The 24,092-nt window shown below is 34.5% G+C and overlaps 1 protein-coding gene across 1 annotated transcript; it reads left to right on the top strand.

The window, feature by feature from the left end:
- The first annotated feature begins 300 nt into the window (after positions 1-300).
- Positions 301-24,092, top strand: asns (asparagine synthetase). Its single transcript, NM_201163.3, is given in 12 exon segments — positions 301-366; positions 2,038-2,293; positions 4,804-5,041; positions 5,127-5,309; positions 7,644-7,745; positions 7,820-7,947; positions 12,713-12,839; positions 15,048-15,154; positions 16,434-16,534; positions 16,618-16,699; positions 17,906-18,061; positions 19,918-24,092. Coding segments are annotated over 11 exon segments (1,683 nt in total). The 5' UTR covers positions 301-366; positions 2,038-2,044; the 3' UTR covers positions 20,128-24,092.

The raw sequence follows: 24,092 nt of genomic DNA, 5'->3' as shown, positions 1-24,092 counted from the left end.
CAATTTCTAAAAGGAAAAAAAATCTTTCCAAACCAAATTAAAATAACTGCATTACCAAAGTAAGTGAACTAAGGGTATTGACTCTGGGTATTGCTTACAAAAGGAACAGTTAGCATCAATATATTTTTGTGTTTTATTAAGAGAAATGAATTAGTATACGTCAGTTCATCATCAGTACTTCCAGTTCTAGTACGCTGAGCAGTCACATGACGAATTACGACCAATCAGCGGCGACTATCACTCTGAAGCAGCAGAGGACACAGAAACGCCGCACATGTGTTTCATCATCCGAACTTCAGTGCGAAACACGGGAAACGCGACCTATCTCTTATTCTCGACCAGTGCTGACCAAATAAATCCTTAAAGGTAGTATTCTTTATGTGTGGTTTTACGTCATACGCACTGTTTAATGCGTTCATATGCAATCAGAAGTACAGCCTCCGACTAAACAAGTATTAATAATCAAAGCAGCTCTTTCTGCCATATGTTAGTTTCAGCAGCAGTAACGTTAGGCTATTAATGTTAAAATTGAACAGCTTATTTTGTATAACGTAGCTAATGTATTGCTTACATGCATTTTACAGTTATAAGGTTTATCTGTGCAGTTTAACAGTTAAGTTGCTCAAGCCAGCTATGTGTATGTGTGGGCCGGTTTTGCAAGTCAGGAAGTATTGATGACAGGATAAAAGCTCCTATTAATAATATGAACAATTTGGCTATTATAATATTACGCATAAGTTACTTGCTAGTGTAACCAATTCACGTAAATTGCGCATCTGCTAATCGGCTTTAATACTTTTTTTTAAAGAATGTAAAAGATACGTTTTACTTTTAGTTGTGTATATATGTATTATGTTTATTGTTGTTGTTATTGACAATATTGACCAATTAACAGTAAGATGTTTCAATGCAAACATAGTGCAGCAGTATGAATCTCATTATTTCTCTTTAAGGGAGTTTATATATATATATATATATATATATATATATATATATATATATATATATATATATATATATATATATATATATTAAGCAATAACTTATACACTTTTAAGGCAGTTAAAGCTACTAACTTGATAATCAACAGTATGCTTTAACTGAAAGAAAATTTCAAGCAAGATGGCTCATCAGCGGAAACTCGAAGCTAAATACAGTAGTACATTACTGCCCTGCTTTTTCAGCAACAATGGTTGCAAAAGTACTTTATCCTTTTCACCCTATTCTTTCTGATAAAAGCAGGCTCAGCCATTCAAACATTATTTACTCGAGATTTAATGACTCATTCACTTCCATAGATTTTTAGCTGTAAAAAAGTTCATTATGCTGCTTGATGTTGATATTTTCTTATAAAATGCTATTTTTATTTATTACATTTTCTATTTATTTACACACTGTTTGTAAAGCAAGTAGTTCGACTGTTTTTGGCGTTTGTTGTTTCTAGTAATTTTCCCCATAGATACATGAATCGAAAGTCCTAAAACAACTCTGAAGAAAAAAAAAAAAAGAGTCAAAAACTGAAGAGTCAAAAAGTCAAGAGTTTTTTTTTTTTAATATTCAAAATCAATATCTCACATAGATGTATATGAAACAATTACTTGTTTATATGCATACTAGGCAATAAACTTGAAACTAAGTATTTTGAGAGCAAGTAAGCAAGCTAAAGGTGTATTCTTTCTCACCTTGCTCGCTTCTACTCTCTGATTGGTTGATTATTATTTTTTTTTCAAAATTTTTTCCTTTACTTTTATTGAACTGTACCTTTAAACCTGATAGATTTAATTCTAATAGGCCCAATGAACACTACATTTTGTAGTATATATAATTTGCAGTAACCATTTTGTTCTATAAACTTAACTAATACATTTTTATGTACTGTATATTTAATTTAAGCTCTTTTAATTCACTTGTCATTTTCACTTTTCATGGGATTGCAGTTTGGCTTGTTAGTTTGTGCCCATTTTAAAATATGATTTTTTAAATTATATTTATTATATTCTACTTAATAATACCTTTGATGTTGTTATTAATCCGCAGCATCAGAATGTGTGGCATATGGGCCTTGTTTGGTAGTGATGAGTGCCTTTCAGTTCAGTGCACTAATGCCATGAAGATCTTTCATCGTGGACCGGATGCTTTCCGCTTCGAGAATGTCAACGGTTTCACTAACTGCTGCTTTGGGTTTCACCGTCTTGCGATTGTGGACCAGCTTTATGGCATGCAGCCTCTGCGAGTCAAAAAGTTCCCTTATCTGTGGTTATGTTACAACGGTGAAATCTACAACCACATCAAGGTTGGTAACAGTGTTTTTGACATCTCATCTCAATGAATCCACTGAATTACTGAAAGTCTTACTTTTTTATTTAGAGGTATTAAAATATTTGAAATTTTTGTATTTATTTGAATAAAAAACACTTCAGACTACATGGCCTAAATGTTTGTGTAACAGATTTCTTTGTTGGATCACAACCAACGGTTTGGAACACGTGGCACGTGGATTAATATCTATATATGTATATGTATGTATGTATGTATGTATGTATGTATGTATGTATGTATGTATATGTGTGTGTGTATATATATATTTTTTTTCTCACATTTTTTTTTTTCTCACAGAGAGATCGACTCTTGCGTCATACAAATCACATATATGAAAGCATTTAGGCTTTCCTGTGTTTTCTGTCACTACTTGTTTAGGCTGCATCAATGCATTCAGTGTAAGCTGCATGATTAATCATTAAAAGATCGGGATCTCAACACCCACGCAACATAAATTATAGACCTTTTTCGTGTTTTGTGCCATTTAAATGAAGCCTCGTCATCACTTAAGTGATAATTTTCTCTTTTTTTTCAAATATATAACCAGCTTAAACAAATGTAAATCACCAAAATGTACTGTCCCACAAACAGATTGATTAAAAGACTGGCACAAAGTGAAAATAAAGTGGCATTTTGAAATGACAGAAAAACGCATACAGTACCATGGTAAAAACTACACGATATAAACAAACTAAAAGAAACACAAACGGCTCCTGATTAGAATCAACATGCAAATCAGCCAGCAGAGTATCAGTAACATACTTTTATTTTTTGGAAATTGCATGGCTATTACATACCTGTTAAATTTCATGCCAGCAATATGGTTTGCTCAATAATGCAGTGATCTATTGTGTGTGTGTGTGTGCGTGTGCGTGTGTGCGTGCGTGTGTGCGTGTGTGTGTGCGTGCGTGCGTGCGTGTGTGTGCGTGCGTGTGTGCGTGTGTGTGTGCGTGCGTGCGTGCGTGCGTGTGTGTGCGTGTGCGTGTGTGTGTGTGTGTGTGTGTGTGTGTGTGCGCACGTGTGTGCGTGTGTGTGTGTGTGTGCGTGTGTGTGTGCGTGTGTGTGTGCGTGTGTGCGTGTGTGTGTGTGTGTGTGTGTGTGTGTGTGTGTGTGTGTGTGTGTGTGAGCCCATTATAGCAGATGACAGGTCAGGAACACTTATAATGTATTTTAGCATATGACGGCAGACAGTGAATTAGTAGAATGTTTTTCTCTTGTGCTTGAACTGCATCTGACAGAGGTATAACTGCTTTAACACAAACCTTTCAAAATCAAAGTTGTTGATCACAAAAACACTCCATAAGCCACTCAAAACAGTATTGACAACCATTTTCGGATCAAGATTTTCCAGTTGTAAATGCTGTAAACGGAAGTTCTCAGCATCCTATTGGAAGACGCTGGTCGCTAAGGCGGCTTCCATGCAGCAACAAAGAAAAAGGTCTATAAATGATGCTGATTTGCAAATGTTTAATAATCCTTCGAATCGCTGCATTCAAATCTGTGTTTGTAAAATCAAGAAATAGATTCAGTCTTTAGTCTTTTGAGTTAGTTATGAAGTTACGAATAGTCAATACAAAAGAACTGGGAAAACAGTTTGTAGTGTAGATATAACCACTAATGTTTATGATAAAGATTAAAATCACCATCATGCATTTAATGATGCTTAAAAAAATGAAAACTGTAGGCAGCAATTGCATTATTTAACTAATAGGTGGCGAAAACCAGCTCCAATCAAATAATATGTCACTGAATAATTCTTCAAAAATTATACATCAGCAATGAAACATGAAGTTTTATGAATCGTTTATTGAAAATGAGACTTAAATATAAATAATGATTGTACAAAATATGATGTTAGTTTTCTACATTGAGCATTATCAGCAACAGTTGTTGTAACAGTAAATTTTTCACACTACTGAATATTTCACTATTTTTATTCAGCTGATTATTTCTTCATTTTATTTATGAAAATACAGGTTCTAAGTTGTGTTTGTTAAAATCAAAAGTGTCTTCCAGTGCTGTTTTAGTAATAAATGCAAAAGCAAATGACATTTGTCTTTTCTTTTTGTCTGATCCGATAAATAGTCCGATCTGTGACTAAAAAAAACATTATGTGATCCGAACCTTGACAGTTGTGATTCGTTACACCTCTAAAAAACTGACCTGGGTAATAATTTGATATTAACAACTTTATAATTTAAAATAAATATGAAATTATTGGGCAGAACTACCAAACAGAGACCGTTGACTTAGTGTGATGATAATGGAATTAGCAGTGTTGCCAAAATAAAAGTACTCCCAACAAATCTGCCAGGCAGAAATCTCACCAATGCTGATGGTCTGAAAATATATCAGTCAACCACTTCGTTTAATATAACTTTTAAATATGACCATAACTTCTAAAAAATGTTTCTTATATGAGTCTGATAGCTTTTATTTCCAGTAATTGTGTACTGTGCCATCTGTTCATCTTCTTCCATACAGCTGAAGAATCACTTTGAGTTTGACTATCAAACCAAAGTAGATGGTGAGATCCTTCTGCATCTGTACGATCGCTTTGGAATCGAGAAGATGTGCTCCCTGCTGGATGGTGTGTTCGCCTTCATCTTATTAGACACAGCTAACAGAAAGGTTCACTTGGGAAGAGATACATACGGCGTGAGACCGCTATTCAGAATGCTGACTGACGATGGTTTTCTAGCTGTCTGTTCTGAAGGCAAAGGTAGAATCATTGTAGTGTTTTTACTCACTCATTTGTGCTGTTAAGTGATTGTATGAATCTCATTCAAACTTTTGTACCTGAACAGGTCTAACACAGATCAAACACTCCATGCCCACTGCAAAGATCACTGCTTTTCCACCGGGACACTTTGAGGTGTTTGACTTGAAGCTCAATGGGAAAGTGGAGTCTGTTCAGATGGATCGCTTTCACTGCTGCACAGACAAACCCAAACATGCTGACTTTAACAAACTCGAGGGACTGGGCACAGGTAGATCACATTCAGATTAAAGTCGTTTTTAGTGTTTATTTGCAGGGTTCCCACTGGTCAGAATATCTGGAATAGCATGGAATTTTAAGTAGACTATTCCCAACATTGAACAACAGGGAATTTATTTATTATTTTGTTGTCACGGAAGTCACAGAATATCAGTAATTTTTGTTTGTCACTTTAAATTTTAGTTTTGATTTATCAAAATGTATTTCTTCTATACTGTATTTTTTATATAGCTTCATTTACTGCCTTATGTTATGGTCAGGCTATGTTTCAGCTTCATTTTATTTCTTTTCCTGCTTATCAACTGGCATCCACTTGACTGTGATGCACCAGACTGTAACTGTTAACTAAGGGTGTTTTCACACTTGGTTCGATTGCCTGAACCGTACCCAGATTCGATTGTCCACCTTGCCACCTTCTCGGCTAGTTTGTGTCCACACTTGCTGGGTCCGAAACCGCCTACTACTTAGTAGGTACTGCATTTGAATTTAAATGTACTATTCGGCAGTTAAAAAATTACGAATAGACGTATGTAAATGGAAGAAGTATGAATAGAATTCGGACAAACTACCTCTGCCATTTTGTCATGGTCACGTGACCTACCTGCATCAGTTGCGATGCTTCACTCCCATTCATGAATTCGCTCAAAGGGCATCTTGGGATAGCGCAGCGTGCATGGGATGAGCACTTCAGAATCTCACCGCAAGTAGTAAGGCATCCGCATACTGATACTACTGGTATCCGCATACAGGTACTTGCATACTGATTTTGGAATTCTATGAATTCGGACATACTACTGGGCTCACATAATGATTTTATCATACTATATATTATGGAAGTATGCAGTTTCAGACGCAGCCACTGTCTTTTTCCTTCTAAACCCGGTACGCTTACATCATTGAGCTGCTGTTTTGTTTACGGCTGTTGCTTGGTGACATTCACGAAAGCAAAGCACCAAAATGGAAAGACGTATGCACATTGCGGTCGTTCTGCTTTTAGGTTTTGCACATACAGAAAGCGACTTGCTTTTGCTCTGCTGCAAAAGTATTCTAAATGTTCAGAATATAACGCGATGTCTGCAGAAGCTGTTTTTGAAGGAGACTAGCAGACATTATCACTGTGATTGCCCTGGCTCAGTCCCGCTTTTCACCATAGTACAGTACGTGATGTATACAGCGGCACATATGCGAATGAACGTTATGAAAACAATAGTTTGTAGTACAGTTTGCTGTTCACTTCCGTTATTTAGTATGATTGCATTCATACCAGAAGTGAACTGGACCAGAGTTTGCATGAACCGTACCCCAGACCACCTTTTTCTGGTGGACTCGGGTACAGATTGTGGGTGCACACCCAAGTTCAGAAGACACTTCCACACTAGCTAAACGTACCGCCAAACGCACCATACTCTTGACGTCAAATGAACCCGGGTGCAGACCAAAAGTGCTAGTGTGAAAGCACCCTAAGGCTAACATGCTAGGATAATCTACATTTAAAGAGATTCAGGAAACTGTTAAAAGGTAGACAGCAGAAAAGGTTATTGTTTTGTAAACATTTTATAAAACTACAGTCAAGTATTTTGAAAATAAAATCAGAGGTAAATTGTTTATTCTTGTTTGCATAGTGGTTTTTAAAGTCATGCAAAATGATATTCAAAATCATTGTAATATTGTGTTATTATTTTAACATATTATTTTAATGTTTTATTATTATATAAGCACAACCATGGCCTGTTTTATTTCTTTCATTAGATATCATGGAAATTTTTATGGAGGGTTTTTACTCAGTAAAATTCTATAACAGATTTGTGTAAACATGAAACAGCTTGCTTAAATTGGTCATACCTGACAAAATGTATTAAGGTATAAACAAAAGTATATAACTTTTTTCCAAATAATTTAGAATTAGGTGCTACGCTGTGATAGTAATATTTTTAGTATGCTTATAATTATTATTATTATTATATTAATATATTATTATACAGCATGACATTTTAGAGGTTATATTCTGTAAAAAAATGGTGAATATATATATATATATATATATATATATATATATATATATATATATATATATATATATATATATATATATATATATATTTTATTTTTTTTTTAATATAAACTCAAACATGAATCCTAATTGAAAGAAAAAAGAAAGATTCAAATAGCTTTCAGTTCTTATGAATCTATTATTTTAATATTTTTCAAATTTTCTAAACTTTTGAATGTAGTATAAATAGTTGTTTAGCCTCTCGATCTCTTTAGCTCTTTAGCATCTGTTTACATTACATCAGTATTTCTGAACCATCCATTTATTTCCCATCAGACTTCGAATTGGAGACAGTCAAGAGCAACATTAGGATCCTGTTTGAGGATGCAGTAAGGAAACGCTTGATGGCTCACAGAAGAATCGGTTGCCTTCTCTCAGGTGCGTTGACTTGTTCAGATATTTGTTTTAATTTAATGGCTTTGTAAATTTATTTTTAATGCTTAAATTTCCAGGTGGTCTCGACTCAAGTCTGGTTGCTGCTTTGCTTGTGAAACTGGCCAAAGAAGAGAAGCTTCCATATCCCATTCAGACTTTTTCCATTGGTGCTGAGGACAGTCCAGATGTCGCTGCTGCTCGCAAGGTAAAACAGTTTGTGCATGGCTGTAAATAGTGGACATTTAAAAGAGCGTGTTCCTCTAAAACTGTTTCAACTTTAATTTTGTTTCAGCTAGGGATGTACGATATATCGGCGGCCATATCGTTATCGGGCGATAAATGCTATTTTTGTGATTATCTTTATCGATTCGATGTCTAAATTAGGGCGATATCTTAAATCCGATAAATGACGTAATTTTACAGAACTGCCTGCCGCGCACGCGTGGGCGGAACATGTTCAGACTTGTCCTGTGCACTATAATGGATCTGTCCTCACACTGTTTAATCTTTCAAAGTCTGTCCTTTCTTCATGTCGTTTTGCTGTGCATTAATAACTCCGTAAGTAACCATTATCCTTATCATTGTAGATATGTTTGATTGAGTGTCATTATGTAGTTTGCTTTAAAAATATTAAAGATGAAAGCCTTTCCTGCTCTGTCTCTTTGTTGTGTTAGAAATAGCAGGGGAGATTCACTTAATACTCCAGGGCCGAATAATAGTTTGACACATGTAACTTGGCCCAATCACCAAAGAGGGAACATCACTGAAAACCGCTCCTCTTTTCTGTCTCTCCCTCTGTGCTTCACACACGCACATACACACACACACACTCCAAACTGCACACCCTGCATACGTGCTAAACAAAAACTTGTCGGTAGGGTTTTTATCTAATATGATTCATTGTTATTATCAACGCGTTGCTTGTCATGTGTTGTTGATGTAAGATTGTATTCAGTTTGATTGGAATATTCATACTGATTATAACGAGCGCGCGTGAAAGCTGTCAACCCCAGTGCACACACATATGACAGCCTTCACAGATCAACAGGGGAGAGCCTATAGGTGCACCGGTCACTGAATCCAGCGTGTGAATCCAGATATTCTGCTCTGTGTTTTTCATAAAGTGATCTGAGCTCAATGATCAGGTTTGTATCAAAATCTGACTCCGAGGGCAAATCTGCGCCCTCACAGCGGTTTATCATAAACTTTTCACCGATCATTTTCCCGTGATTGACTGCAAGAACGAACACAGAAGCGCTGTCTGATTGACAAGCACTGCACTATGTGTTCAAAAGAATCTAAAACGCCATAAAGGATGAATTTATGTTGCATTTTTTAAAATAATACATTCTGTATCTAGCTTTTCACTTGTACAGTGGCTCTGAACTGTCAAAACACCTCTTAAAAAGGCTTTTTCGGACATGACGTATTTGTACACATGTACATTACTGTAACACATTTTATTCAAGAAAATTTGAGCTGGTTTCAGTCCTTAGCTCTTTTATTTTCATCTTATTTAAAAATGTATTTATCTTGCTTGTTGATTAAATCCCTTTTTGTTATTTAACCCAGTGGTTCCCAACCTGGGGTCCTAAGGGGGGCGCCAGAGTTCACAAGGGGGGCGTGGGAGAGGATAAGTGTTGAGGTAGAAAAAGGCATAAAAATGCTCCACTATTATATAGGGCTGTACAATTAATCAAAAATCTGATTTCGATTTCAAACGATTATAAAAAAGCATTAATCGAGATAAACGATTATTGCATCATATACCGCCACCTTTCCAGTTGTACACGTGTTGCTCTTAAAAGCCCGAAAGAGCGCGTGCTTATGTGTGTGTGCAGAACGCATACTCAGTCAGAAGCATGCGCACACTGAGACGAGTAGAGGAGCGCAGACATCTAAAGTCATTAACGTGAGCGATTTAATGATCAAATAGATGTCAAAACGTGGTGTTTAGTGATTATTTATATTAACCCTCATTTGTGTAATAAACAAACGAGTTGAGCATCAAAAGACACGTGAAAGAGAAACCAAAGAGACAGCGAGAAATATTCCTGCTGCCGCCTGTTTTTATGATTATTAATCAAGCAACGAGAAAATCCCTCACTAGTCTTGACTAAAGGACTGCTGTAGCTAAAGTGCTTTTCTTACAGTGAAGATGCTTAAAGCACAGTTTGTTTTATATTTTTATTCGGTTGTATTCTGTTGTATTTATTTCTCTTTCCTTTGCAGGGTGGAAAAAAACTGTATGCAAACACTTGAAGTCAAAATTATTAGCCCTCCTAAATATTAGCAACCCTTTTCCTCCCAATTTCTGTTTCATAGAAAGAAGTTTTTCTTTTTTACTTATTTCTGAACATTATAGTTTTAATATCTCATTTCTAATTACTGATTTCTTTTATCTTTGCTATGATGACAGTACATAATATTTTACTAGATATTTTTCAAAATACAAGCATTCAGATTAAAGTGCAATTCAAAGGCTTAATTAGGGTAATAAGGCAAGGGGGCTAATAATATTGACCTTAAATTGGTTTCAAAATATTTAAACCTGCTTTTATTCTAGCTAAAATAAAACAAATAAGCCTAGAAGAAAAAATATTATAGGAAATACTGTTAAAATTCCTTGTTTTGTTAAACATAATTTGGGAAATATTTATAAAAAAATAAAAAAAATTCTCAGGAGCGCTAATAATTTTGACTTACAATTATGACCAAGATAATCGTGATTATGATTTTTCCCAAAATCGAGCAGCCCTACTATTAAATATGTATTTTTAAGTACCAAAAAAAAAATATATATATATATAAATATATATATATATATATATATATATATATATATATATATATATATATATATATATATATATATATATATATATATATATATATATATATCAAAACACATGCTTAAAATTCCAACATAAAAGTAAAAATAATTAAAATAAATAACTTAAAATAATTATTGAAATTTTGCTCACTCAGGCAATGTGCTTGTCAACGTGTCGTAAAGGCAAAATCAAAACAAAATCGGCAGAGAAACGTAAATGCAGTGATTCTTCAGAGGCGAAGAAAAAGATTAGACAGTATGACAAAGCCTACCTAAATTTTGGTTTTATTGAAGGCCAAGACAAGTTAAAACTGATTAATTTATATTTTCTATACACATATATATATATATATATATATATATATATATATATATATATATATATATATATATATATATATGAGGGGGGGGTGGCGGGCCCTAAGAACAAGGTTGGGAACCACTGATTTAACCTATTACTCTTATGCAACAGTCAACTTGCATGTTAATTTGCTATGAAGAAAAGGAAATAATCAATTTTTTGCATGCTGATTTATGTGAAATTGTGAATATAGGTCTGTATAATCACCTTGCAATTTTGAAATTATAGCTTTTTTGCTTTGAGTATAGACTATTCAGTTCATAAGAGCAGTTCAATCTTTTATGAAGTTTGCTATATAAAAATATATCTTTTTGAAATATTTATAATTACCGGCCTATACATATCGGCTATCAGCCTCCAAGTCTAAAGAATTATCGGTTATCGGTATCGGCCAAAAAATCCATATTGGTGCATCCCTACAGCTCTATTTTATAAATGTTGTGTGTGTGTTTTATAAAATTTTTATATTGTATTTGAAAAATCGAATGAAATATTTGATATTTCATATGATTTTTTTATGCTGCAAAATATTTTAAAATGGTAAAACTAGTTTTTTTGTCATCAATTTTTGTACCTTCTTACAGTCACACTGAGGCCCAGCTAACCATAAAATTTACTGGGTAAACAGGGTTAACAGGGTATATGCATTTGTATGCAGAAGGACTTTAAATTTTTTAATAACTTGGGTCAACTGCTTCCGGTGAACTGTATGCAGTTACAAAATTGGTGCGTTTAAGATGTGTTTTCTTCAATAATCAACGATCTTCACTGCCTGGGCATGAGGTGAGTCTCAGATTATACAAGAAACACTGCATTAAATTAATTTTTCCCATACCATGTCTTTAAAATTATTTTATTTTACCCCAGTATTTTCAATGGTGTTTCTGCGCTTGCCTGATGATCCTGTCGGGTGCGTGCGTGTAAATGGGTGTTCATATTGGTTTACGCTTGAACAACTAAATGAATGCTTAAGTCTATTTAACTAAATTTATTTTAGGAACATTTCAACATCGATGCTTAGAAAGGAACCTTATAAAACTGAAAAATCACATTAACCGTTCACCAGAAGTTAATCTGTGTGGAAAGAAATTTTATTTGTGCACATACCCTATGTTGTATAATCTGTAATATATCTATAATTACATTACAAAGTTAATAGTGCAAAAATGCATTTTAAAACATTAATTAGCAAAACAGTTTGCAAATTTAGTAAATTTAGCAAATTTAGACCTCACATAAATATGAATGGCAATGAGGTAAATTGGTGATGTATTGGCGCAGAAGGTAGTGCTGTTGCCTCACAGGCAAGAAGGTTGCTGGTTCGAGCTTTGGCTAGTTTAGTTGACATTTCTGTGTGAAGTTTGCATGTTCCTCCTGCGTTCACGTGGGTTTTCTCCGGGTCCTCCGGTTTCCCCCCACAGTCCAAAGACATGCGGTGCAGGTGAATTGGGTAGGCTAAACTGTCCATAGTGTATGAGTGTGAATGAGTGTGTATGGATGTTTCCCAGAGAAGGGTAGCAGCTGGAAGGGCATCCGCTGCATAAAACGTATGCTAGATAAGTTGGCTGTTCGTTTCGCTGTGGCGGCCCCAGATTAATAAAGGGACTAAGCCGAAAAGAAAATGAATGAATGAGTTAAATTTAGTTGATATATTTAGTGTGACCTCCTAAAGATGACGATCAGTATTTTTTCTTTTCAGACCCAACAACTTTATGATAAGTACCTTTTGCAGTTTGATGGTAGATAAGTGTAGATTGATCTACGTTTATGTTTCAGGTGGCAGACTACATTGGCAGCGAGCACCATGTGGTAAACTTTACACCAGAGGAAGGCATCAGTGCGCTGGAGGACGTCATCGTTCACTTAGAGAGTTATGACATCACCACTGTTCGTGCCTCTATTGGTGAGTGCTCTTCATCAATTTCATAACAACACTATGTTCTTCAGGAGCAATTAAGCCCCCTTCGGACTACACAACTTTTATTGTTTGTCACTGTGTCAGATTATGTGATTTTTGGCTAGATGGTATCAAGTATGTCTAAGACACGCAATCTGTTATCAAGAAGCTGCATGTATTACAAACGTTTCTCCAATTGTCCATCGTGTCTCCCACAGATAGCAGTTTCCCATAAATGTATGTGTGTAGATGTGTGTCTCCTAAATGAAAACTGTAGATAAATAGATTCATTCTGTGCCAGCAAGAGGTGTTTTTTTAGCTGCAGGAGTGATTTCCCAGCAACGGCTGTAAACAAAGCAGTAGACAGTCGGCTACCTTTAAAAATATACCATAAAGTTTCTCGCACAGCATTTTGGATGAGAACATATTAAGTGATTTTTACATATTGGGCCTCGGCTATCAATCTTTTTATTCTGACATGGTGGTTCTGAGATGACACATCATACAGGCGCACTGTTGCCATGAATCCACAAAGTTTATTCCCTTTTATGGAAGCCATCCTCTTGTTTTATTTATTTGAAAACTTGTGTATGGAAGAGATTATCTTCTCCTATTGGTTTGTGTCACCCATGTGATTGAATCTGTTGTGCACAAATCAGGAAAAAGTTATGTTATATGAATGGACTTTAGATCATTTCTTTAAATTACCCATGTTATTTTGAGGAACACAAAATGTAAAACTGTTGTTCTTTTGCATATATTTAAATGTGATCCTGGACTACAAATCTAGTTATAAGTGTCAGGTTAAAACAGACATTCATACATCATTCTCCTAAAAAGCATAATAAATAAGCTTTTCATTGATGTATGGTTTGTCAGGATTGAACAATGTTGGGTTGAGAGATGCAACTATTTAAAAAAAATAGTGTTTAAAAAATCGAAATAATGAAAAATCATCTTTAAATAAAGTGCTAAGCACTGCACATTATTAATCAAAAATAGAGTTTTGATTACAGTAGGAAATGCACCAATAAATCTGGTCTGTTTTAGTAAGTTAATATTCTATAATAAAGTATCTGTACTTTTAAGTGTTTGAGTTGTCCACTGTTTGTATTTAACATTTGCAAAGAGTTTTTAAAACCGATTGTTACTGTTCCCATAGACCTCATTCAGTTGAGTTTGAGGTTTAGTTCCTCTGCCCAACTCATTTGACTCTGCAGCGTTGTGAGTCCTCTGGATTAAAGACAATAGTGGTCTGAAACTTGTAAAATGCGTCATCAGCATCAGGCCACAAAGAAACTTAGATAGAAGAATAGGCTTAGCATAAGCTAATCTCATCTCTGTTTCCACAGCTTTATTCCAGTGGTGTTTTTATTTTTATCTGTGTAAAAAAGCTGTTTCTAACTTTGTGAAACAGACTTTATTGTGTGTATTTATATTTTTATTATTAAGACATAAATGGCATATATCTTCTATTCACCTTTTTTCCTGCTTGTGACTGCTGAGTGTCAAAGTATGGGCTGCACCTCCAGTTTGGGAAACTTCCATTTAAAAGAACTGAAACAAATTATTATTATTATTATTTTTTTTTTTAAAGTAAGGTTATGCTATGAGTAACCAATTAATAAGATGGAATCTGTGTGGAAAGTACATTTGGGCATTTACTATATATTTATCCACCATAAAAATAATGTTACACTATACATTTTAATGATGTTAGCACTACAAGCAAGTCTATGGTCAGCTCTTTTGAGATCTGTTTTGTTCCTCCATTTTATTTTCTCTCCGTTTTCTCTACATTACAATAATAATCAACACCTCTATAAAATTGCTGGACTTTATCCCAAGTCTTCAGTGTTATTCACAGTCTGCAGAAAGTAATTTTTAAAGTTTACTTTTAATACTCCATGGCTGTACACCAAGGAGAATAACGTCACCTCACTGTACACCATTTTCAAAACGCCTTCACTGATTGTTTGCAGCTTAACTGAAGTTACTCCCATAATTTACACAAAGCATCACGTGTCGTACAGAAAACATGCTTGACCTGTGGCACCATATTATAGTTACGTGCAAAAGCTAGCTATTTACGGTAAGAGATACTCCAAGTTGATATACAAGTATAACCATAAGCGCTCTATTTGCCTACATACTGAGAGCCACTAGATGGCAGCAGGAGCATTCTGTGATTCTGTGTGTGGCGTTTTTCTGTAGGAATGTACCTGGTATCAAAATACATCCGAGAGAAGACAGACAGTGTGGTGATTTTCTCAGGTGAAGGTTCAGATGAGCTGACACAAGGATACATCTACTTTCATAAGGTACATGCCATTGCTATGTCAACTTGTGTATATTGACAATGACTTTTTAAAGTATTTGGACACTTTAAAGGCAGATTAGTTTGAATGTAACTTGTTATTGTACTGTGCAGATAGTACAACTCTTAACTGTTCTGTTTTATTAGATGTCCTTCAATAACATGTTTGCTAATTAATAGTGAATCTGCTTTTGTGCACTATGCTTGATTTGGTATTTTATTACATTTATAAGCCTCGACTAGATGTAATGATAATGATCAAAAATAAATATTTACAAAGTAATTTTTATGCTTCTAAACCTTTTTGAGATTTAATATAAAAATGTAAAATTTTGAAGAATTTTTGAAATGGGTAACCATTGAATTCTATAGTGGAAAAATGCTATGGAAGTCTATGGCTATTGAGTTTCCAACATTCTTCATATTTTCTTTTGTGCTTAACAGAATTCAGAAAGTTTGAAATGTGGGTGATGACGGAGCTAACATCTTTTGGATGAACTATACCTTTAATAACATATTTAAACTCTAATGTACTTTTATTTAACTGCAACTAACATGCAGTGTAGAACTATCTAGGTACAATTTTATGCTGCTACATGATATGTTGTCTTTGAAATAAATGTATTTTAACATTTATATGAAGCAAAAATAATTATAAAAAACACATGTATGCATGTTCAAAGATGAGATTGCTTATTTGTGTCGCAGTTCATCACTGCAAAATATATATTTTAATGTTCACAAGAAATGAAAGGGTCAATGAAAATGTTTTGAGAAAATACAAAAAATAAAAAATAAATACAATTATTAATAAATAGTGTTTTTAAATGTTAAAATATATTAAAGAAATAATTAAACATTGTATTAAGGTATAAAATGATTTCATTTTGAAATATAAAATATAAATAAAATAATATAATAGTTTTAGCAAGTAACTGCAAAGTATATTAAAATTAGTGAAGTAAAGTAAATTAATGTGTAATAAAAACGTTCTGCAAGGAAAATTAAAATGCTACTTTATTATTCTAATAAATAAATTCTTGATCTGTCTGTCTTTGAATCATAGCACAAAATTATTAAAATGCAATAGTTTATATTGCATGTTAACTTGCATTGCGAAGTTCAATTTAAGTTTAATCACAAAAAAAAGTTAGGCAATATACACGTTCACATTCAGTGCAACAAAACACACTTTAACTTTAGTTTCAAGATATTAGAGATTATGTATCATTCCAGTACTTAATGAGTTGGGTTGCTTGAATGCTTGACTCTTTTTGAAACAGGCTCCATCACCTAAAGCTGGTGCAGAGGACAGTGTGCGTCTGCTGGAAGAGCTTTATCTGTTCGATGTGCTGAGAGCCGACAGAACCACTGCTGCTCATGGGTAACACCGACTGTCCCTTATCTTTACTGGCCACATATCACTGTGTCAGTTACTTAAAAACCAACTTCACATTTCTTCTTTAGACTGGAGTTGAGAGTGCCTTTCCTGGACCACAGGTTCACAGCGTACTACCTCTCTCTGCCTGAAGAGATGAGAGTGCCTAAGGTGAGCTTTCTTTGTTTCACTTATTTATCAGTAGCACTTTATTTTACACTCCCGCTTTCACATATTCATTCTACTTGAATGCACTTATCTAAATCATTACATAAATGAGTAATAATAGCTAAGTACTATCACTAAACTAATTTCTGAAACTAACATTGAAGGATTGTTTAACCCCGACATGAAAATAATTACTCATCAGGGTGTCCATGGGGTCTTAAAATATCTTAAATTCTTAATTTAAATTGCCTGAAATATTGACTTGTAGGTCTTAAGTCATTTAAAACGACTTAATTTTCTTTGTCCATGTAAGCTACCCTATCAGGCCAACAGCCATCCAGTCACCAGCACTCCATCTCAATAAAAACATTTGACAACTATTTGTTAACTCAATATGTTTAATTATGTTTTATTATATAAAAGTTATCCATGTGTTTATAGACCTTATATGATGAGGACACTGATCTGAACAGACTGTTGTGCATCTATTTAGTTTATTAGAGTTTTTTTTTTTTTTTTAAACAAGTTTTAAGAAAATTTATGTTGAAAAATGTATATGCACACAAGTGTGTTTGCATAATTTGACACTTTTATATACGTGGCTAAGAAATATCTCATTCGAATTTTTTTAGAGGCAAGTAAAAAAATATTTATATAATTATACAAGCGTTTAGCCTTGTATAAGTGTGAAATTTCATTCATAATCGTCTTAAACAGTTTTAAATTTAACTTGGTAAAACACCCTGACTCATCCTTGTGTCGTTCCACTCCCTTCATACCTTCATTCTGGTTTGTAACTGGTTTAAAAACAAGTCTAGAGTGAGCAAATGGTGGCAGATTTTTATTTTTTAATTTTTTTTTGGGGTAAACTATTCCTTTAAAAGTTGTTGAACTGTTTTATAAAATCTTCACATATTTCTTTGACTTTATATCACATATGACTTTACACGCATGTTGGTAATAAGTAAACCTTCACTCTTGTAATATTACCTAACTGTGTAATATTTTGTGAATATTATGATGATTTTGGCTTTCATTAGTTCAACTATAGGGTCATTCTGGCTGTATTGTAATCAGTTTCACACAGTCAGGGCATTTACTCTATAGTGTCAAACTTCATATGGTTAAAACTGTAATTATGACATTATTGTAGACCACAAATGTACTGGTTTCTGAAAGCAGACTGAATAAGTTGTTTGATGTGAACAGAATGGTGTGGAGAAGCATCTTTTGAGGGATGCATTTGATGGGATGAACCTGATTCCTGATGAGATCCTTTGGAGAAGGAAAGAGGCTTTCAGTGACGGTTTGACATCAGTGAAGAAATCGTGGTACACCAGCCTACAGGAGCACATCGAGTCTGAGGTACTGCACATTTGCATACTCGTGTAATGGTACACATATCACAGACAGGTCTTTCTATTTCTTACTCATGTGCAGGGCCAGACTAAAACTGCTGACTTTTTTTTTTTTTTTTTGCTCTGATTGTGCTAAAAAGACAGAATTTTTTTTTACATATTGAATTTACAAACTGCATTGCAAATAAATACATTTTATTTTTTGTTAATTTTTAGTTAATATATTTATATTAATACTTATTTATTAATTCATTTATTTTCCTTCAGCTTAGTCCCTTTTTTATCGGGTTTCGCCACAGTGGAATTAACCATCAACTCTTCCAGCATATGTTTTACGCAGTGGATGCCCTTCTAGCCACAACCCATTACTGGGAAACACCCATACTCTCTCACATTTTAACACTGTGGGGAAACTAGAGCACTCTGAGGAAACCCATGCGAACACAGGGAAAACATGCAAACGCCACACAGAAATGCCTATTGGCCCAGCCAGGACTTATAAAAACAGCTAAATATGCATTTATAAATATTTTGTGAATAAATAGACGTGTGGGCCTACTTTTGTGTATTGAAAGAATAGTGTTGCATTAACAAATGTGCATGCACAACTTAATTAGAATTTTTTAGTTATACTTTCGTTTTTACAAATCAATATTGATTCCCAAATGAACACTTCACTTTTTTACATACTAATTTACACCAAAATGAGACTATAAATCCTAGCCATATCGACCTCAAAGTTTTAATTTTACCTCAGTCTTAGTACACAATGTCACTACAGAAGAGTCCAGCTTTAAATAGAAGAATTATCAAAAATATTTGCACAAGATGCTAATGGTCTAATCTAATTCAATGATTTATGCTAAGCTAAGCTAAGTGCTTTCACTAGACCCAAAGATCTGCTGAATAAATAAAAAAAAAATTTAAAACTCAGCCATTTAACATTAGGAAGGTGGTAAATTGAGCCTTTAAAGTGTTCCTTTAAATCTCAAGATTGATATTTAGGTTGATTTCTGTCGATTTCATGAATGAAACTTTACGATGTTATATAGCACACCTTCTGTATAATAATTGATGATTAGTCAATACACATTTACTAACCAAATTCTATTATGCTCTTCAAATTCTATCATAATTTCTCTTTACTGCTGCTTACATTGGAAAAGTTGCATGTAATTTCTCAATATGTTTAAACAAGCAGCCTGCACCTAATGTCTTGTAGCATTGACATTTACCTCAGAAGTCATTTTTAGTGTTCACAGTCAGTAAAACTATTAAATAAAACCACTGTGTAAAGTATTATTTACCGACAAATTAGAGTAGAAGCACAATTTAATAAATAGATTTTAGTGTTGATTTCAGTAAATCTAAAAATAAACAAATCTTATAATTGTAATAGTTTAATTATGACTATAAATATTTATTCGTAATTTTAATAGTTTGTGTTATTTTGAAAATGGTATATATAAAATCGTAATGTCCGAGTATTAGTTTAGTTTTTTTCCTTACGAAAATTGGGTATCACTTTATTTTAAGATGTCCTTGTTACAAATGTTCCATCTATTTACTTTACTTATTACAATTATTTATGCTTAATTACATGCGACTAACTTTTTATAAGTACCACTAATGAATTATTATTACTTAATAGTTAAATAAAAAAGTTTAACTGAATGTGCGTGTCATTAAATTTAAATGTATTATTGTACACACATTTTTTTTTTTACGTTTAGTTTTTCTATTCTGTACCAAACATCTAGCAAACAATGACAATGAAAATTAACCATCATTTCTGTAAAATGTTAAACCCCTTATACATGCTTTGGACTCTAAATGAAAGCCTTTTTTCTTTTTTTCTCTCAGCTGAATGACTCTCAGTTGGAGAATGCTAATAAACTGTACCATATCAATCCTCCCACAACCAAAGAGGGCTTGTTCATCAGACAGATCTTTGAGAAGCATTACCCTGGCCAAGGTGAGTGGACGCCACATTACTGGATGCCCCGCTGGATCAAGGCCACAGACCCTTCAGCCAGAACACTGTCCATCTACAAGCCTGATAAAGAGCAGTAATCACATCAACACTCAGACCTCAGTCAACATGCATACATTCTCTACAGCAACTTCCCCAAAATATATAACATTGCCACAACTTTCTCTGTTTGTTTTACTAAAGTCTTTATGCACTGATTTGTTTTGTCTTAGCCTTAAAGAAAATCAGGTTCTTTAGAGATTTGTGTGAATTTTATTTATTATTATAATTTTTTTATTATTATTTTTATTGTATTTTTTTTTCAATATAAAAATGTAGGAATTTTCAAATCTACAGGCCTTACTTTACTCAATATACACTCATCCGCCACTTTATTAGGTACACCTGTCCACCTGCTAGTTAACGCATTAAATATTTAAATAGTCAATTACAAGGCAGCACCTCAATGCATTTAGGCATGTAGACTTGGTCAAGATGATCTGCTGCACTTCAAACCATGCATCAGAATGGGAAAGTAAGGTGATTTAAGTGACTTTAAACGTGACCTAGATGTTGGTGCCAGACGGGCTGGTCTGAGTATTTCAGAAACAACCATCTCTTGGGTTTGCAAAGAATGGTCCGAAAAAGAGAAAATATTCAGTAAGCGGAAGTTCTGTGGGAGCAAACACCTTGTTGATCCCAGAGGTGGAAGGAGAATGGCCAGACTGGTTTGGGCTAATAGAAAGTCAACAGTAACTCAAATAACCACTCGTTACAACTGAGGAATACAGAAGAGCATCTCTGAATGCAAAACACATCCAACCTAAAGGCAGATGGGCTACAGCAGCAGAAGACCACACCGGGTGCCACTCCTGTCAGCTAAGAACAGGAAACTGATTCTACAATTCACACAGGCTCACTAAAATTGGACAATTTCTTGATTTCTGTTGCGACATTTGGATGGTGGGGTCAGAATTTGGCGTCAACAACATGAAAGCATGGATCCATCCTGTCTTGTATCAATGGTGCAGACTGGTGGTGATGCTGTAGAGCACCTTTGGGATGCGGTGGAACAGGAGATTCGCATCATGGATGTTCAGCCGACAAACCTGTAGCAACTGTGTGATGCTCTCATGTCAATATAAACAAAAGTCTCTGAGGAATATTTCCAGTACCTTGTTAAATCTATGCCACAAAAAATTAAGGCAGTTCTTAAGGGCAAAAGGGGGTCCAACCCGGTACTAGTAAGGTGTACCTAATAAAGTGGCCGGTGAGTGTATTTTAGGGCCGCACGAAAAATCTGACATTGTGATATTTTGGATTTGTGCGATTTATATAATGCAATATAATAAAATTTCACCAGATGACTTAAATAGCTGTATTTGGAAACAATTAACTAATTTTTGATTGATTTGGGTAATTCTGTAGGGAAACGAATCATAAGTATCTAATAAATTGATAACAAGCATAGCTACAGTACATGCAATAGAGCAAATATGAGAGTAAAATAAACAGTGCTTTAAGGTTGTCAGGGTAGTCAAATCATATTCAGGTTTGGGCTGCACAATGCGCAACATCGATATATGCTGCATAAGGTAAAGTAGCATATATATATATATTTATATATATATATATATATATATATATATATATATATATATATATATATATATATATATATATATATATATATTAGGGTTGGGCATCTAAGCTATAATGCCGATCCGATACGCATCTCGATACAAAGAATACGATCCGATATATTAGCGATACATTTGTGACATATTGCGATGCGACACGATACGATTCACACCCATATCACGATACGATGCGATAATTCAGCACTAACTAATTAGATCAAGTTTATGAGATTATGTGAAAGAGGATGCTGTGCCATTGAATGAGTTTGATTGATTATTTATTAACCAAGCAAAACCAAGACTTTTTTTACAAACTGGCTTTTCTCTCAGAGCCAGAGTGTCAGTTTACAGTAGAGGGCCATTTTAGAACCTATAGCACATATTATTTAAGTATTTTCAAGATAAACAGAATGTATAAGTGCAATATATATTAAAATATATATATTTGCACTCTTTCAACATAAAGGTTTAGCATTGCACAACAAGAATTGTGATTTAACTTTTCAACTATGAAAACAAGTTTTACAAAGATATATTTTGCCACTGAATATTCAAAACTTAAGGTGGTGAACTAGCAGTGTTATGCTGCTTTGAAACATCACTGTCACTGTAAACAACAGGCTAATAAAAATATAACAAACCAGCAATCTTCTTGCTGTGAGGTGGTCAAACTACCCACTGTGCCACCATGACGCCCATTATTTTTATCATTATTATTATTAATATTATTATTATTATTATTATAATTAAATAAAAATTAACAGAAGGAGGTGTTCAAAACCTTCGTTCTCCGTGACACTAGGCTGAATATCTTTGCAGATGAACAGGGCCGGCACGTCCATAGAGGCGACCTAGGGGGCCGCCTAGGGCGGCAGTATAGAGAGGGCGGCGTCCGCAACACCCCCCCTTACCACCCGCATCCTCAGTTATGTCCGCGACACCTCCATCAGCGCCCGCTTGTCCTCAGTTATATCCGCGCATAGGGTGGCAGAATAGAGGTCCGCGACACCCACGTCCTCAGTTATATCCGCGCATAGGGCGGAAGAATAGAGGTCCGCGACACACGCGCGTCCTCAGTTATATCCGCGCATAGGGCGGCAGAACAGAGGTCCGCGACTCCGGCGCGTCCTCAGTTATATCCGCGCATAGGGCGGCAGAATAGAGGTCCACTGGAAGATGGAGCTTTCACAACAACACAGTGGCGCCGCTTCAAGTGAGATTTCAGATTATTCGTACTGCCCGTGTATTTTACAGATGCGCGGCACACTTTTGCAAATTGCATCTGTCCTGTCATGTCGTCCATCCTTAAATCCATAATGTTGCCATACTTTAGATTTAAAACTCAGTGGGGAATAAAATGTTTGTTTTGCTTCTCGCGCTTTCTGAGGGCGCACCACTAGCTTCATCCGCACACCTGATACAGTTGTAGTGTAAGTGTACACATCCGCAAATCCGTTGCTAAGGCTTACTTTAAGTAGGTCGATTAAATTATGCGCCAAAAACAGGTTGACAACACTTGTTAATAAATAAAAAATACATTCTATATTAAAAATATAAGCTGTATCTTGGAAAAACCGATGCATCTCGCAAAAACCGATGCATCTCGATTTGCTTCCAAAATTTCATTCATCCTCTGCTGCTCTACCGATGCACTCGCATCGTGCACGCGCATGACCGCGTATCGATACATATCGGTTAATCTTCCCATCCCTAATATATATATATATATATATATATATATATATATATATATATCAACAGCTATAATTAAAATTAAAAGGTATGTAGCATGTTGGTTAATAGATTCCCATAATTTCCCATTAAGCTGCACATTAAACATTTTATTTTTTCACAAATAAATATGTATTATAAATAAGTATGCCGTAATCATGTAAAACCAAAAAAACACACACAACAAAAAAATTCAACAGAAATGATACAGAAATCTTGCACTGATCAAAGAAAGTTAACAACTAGTACTCTACCGTTCAAGAGTTTAAAATCAGTGTGAACAGAAAATTGACTTCTATTTTAGGATGTCGCTGTATTTTTAACTGAAATTGAACATTAAGTAGAGGGTTGGGCTGTCTAATTGCGTTATAGCAAACTAATGGTAACTGAGTTTAAGAATATTGAGGCTGAACCTACATCAACAGAAGTATCGACACTAAACTCAGAAGCACTTGGTCTGACTTTGATTGAAGATAACCAAAATAAGCAAAAACAATTCAGTGGATTAACTTGCACTGATTAATTGTTCATCTTAAGAACAGCAATGTGTGCTAGTAAATAAACATTGTACATTTTGATCTCACACAGACTTTAAATGTTAGTCATGTTTTTGAAAGAAGACTGTTATGCTACTGAGGATGCGTTTATTTGCTCAATAAATATTGATGAATTAAAACAGCTGTTTTCTCTTTTAA

The sequence above is a fragment of the Danio rerio genome, chromosome 19 (assembly GCF_049306965.1).
Source record: "Danio rerio strain Tuebingen ecotype United States chromosome 19, GRCz12tu, whole genome shotgun sequence".
Taxonomy (NCBI): Eukaryota; Metazoa; Chordata; class Actinopteri; order Cypriniformes; family Danionidae; genus Danio; species Danio rerio.
This window is presented reverse-complemented; position numbering and strand designations above follow the sequence as displayed.